At 52.8% G+C, this 1,634-nt stretch overlaps 1 protein-coding gene across 1 annotated transcript; it reads right to left on the reverse strand.

The window, feature by feature from the left end:
• Nucleotides 1-231: 231 nt before the first annotated feature.
• On the reverse strand, nt 232-1,045 carry LOC123117347 (uncharacterized). Its single transcript, XM_044538114.1, has one exon. The coding sequence runs from the start codon at nt 1,043-1,045 to the stop codon at nt 404-406; it is 642 nt and encodes a 213-aa protein (XP_044394049.1). The 3' UTR covers nt 232-403.
• Between the last annotated feature and the right edge of the window lie 589 nt (nt 1,046-1,634).

The following is a 1,634-nucleotide window of genomic DNA, read 5'->3' on the forward strand; positions in this document are numbered from 1 at the left end:
CCAGCACTGATGCTGAGCGACGCGACCGGACGTGAAGGCAGCACTAACAGACGTGACCTCTTGTGCGTCGTGGCTTCAATGTGGATGCCGACTAAACGACTTTTCCCCGAGCGTACCCTCAGCGTATAGGGATGCAGATAATCTTAATCAAATGGCATTTGTGGTAAGCTACCACAAAAAAATATGAAAAACATTAGCACTACAAATACATGGCAGTGAGTTCTCAATACAGAAATGGACAAACAATTTTGCCAAAGTTTTAGCAGGTACAACTATGGTCATGATTCAATTCAAAGAACAGTTACATACCAAAGTTTTGGTCAGGCAAGTTGAACCTCAAACCAAACACACCCAGTTTGTATTTCAATCACTCATTAAACTGTACGAAGTTTGAGGCAAGCTCTCATGGCCCCGTCCACGTCAGGAGGAACACGGACTCGAAGATCGCGCGGTCATACAGAGTTGGGGAGATGCCGGGGCGGTCGTCAACACGCGTGAGCTCTTGGAGGGCGGAGGAGATCCCACTGATGTAGTTGGAGCAGGCGCCGGCGAGTCGTGAGCCGAACAGCCCGGCCGTCTCCGCCTTTACTAGGGGCTGCAAAATCCCCTGCATCGTCTGGGCGAGCGGCACTCGGTCAAGACACACGTACACCTCGCCGGCGGGGAACCGGCGCGAGGGGCCGAACGGCGTGGCGTGGTTGTAGAGCCCCGTGATGGCCTCCCTCGCGGCCCTGAGAGAGGTCTCCTGTTTTAGGTTCATCAGGAGGAGGGAGCGGAGGGCGGGGACGATGGCCGAGTAGGGCGCCCAGCTGTGTGCGCCGGCCATGCCCACGGCCACAGTGGGGCTGTAGCCCCCGTTGCGTGCAGGCATGCAGCGGGAGGCGGTGGCCGCCGCGCGGATGACACGAGCGACCGGGACGGCAACAGGGAGAGCCACGGCGTCGCTGGCGTCAGGACAAGGCCGCTTCGCGCGGGTGACGCGGCTCTGCCCGGGCTCGGCATCCTCGGCGCCGTGGCTGCGGGCCTCCGACGAGCTGTGACTCATGGTGGTCGGTAATGCAACTTCGGTGTGGAGGCAACGAGATATATATAGATCACGTCATCTCGTCTTGATATATACATATAACTCGCGGGAAATAAAAAAATTCAGTTGAGTCATTCAACATTTCTCCCCTTTGATTAGTTATTGAGATGGTCAGCTCTCTGCTGAAATATCAGTGTATATGCTATATCAACTTGTGATTACTGTATGCAAGAAACCATTATGCAGCGCCTAACAGCCTGGCCCTGTCGAATTTTGCAAGCTTGATTTCAACCTAGACACCTACCGTTAGTTGTGTCGCATGATAGTCTCACACATTTATTTCTTCGAAAAGCATCATCTATTATAAAAGTTCACCGGAAGTACAAAACATCTCAAACATAATAAAAATTATATCAAGATTCCGACATCACCGAACAACCACTACTATCGCCAGAACAAGCCGTCGACGCCCCGCTGTCGCCTCTCCCTTATGAGACCCGGTTTGACCTTGTAGATGACAGTCGGAAAGTCTTCATGCACGTGCCCCTAAGGACCAGCACCCTAAAGTTACAGTCATTGACGTTGAATCCTTGCATAGATTTGAAGCACC

The sequence above is a fragment of the Triticum aestivum genome, chromosome 5B, assembly GCF_018294505.1.
Source record: "Triticum aestivum cultivar Chinese Spring chromosome 5B, IWGSC CS RefSeq v2.1, whole genome shotgun sequence".
In the NCBI taxonomy this organism is placed as follows: Eukaryota; Viridiplantae; Streptophyta; class Magnoliopsida; order Poales; family Poaceae; genus Triticum; species Triticum aestivum.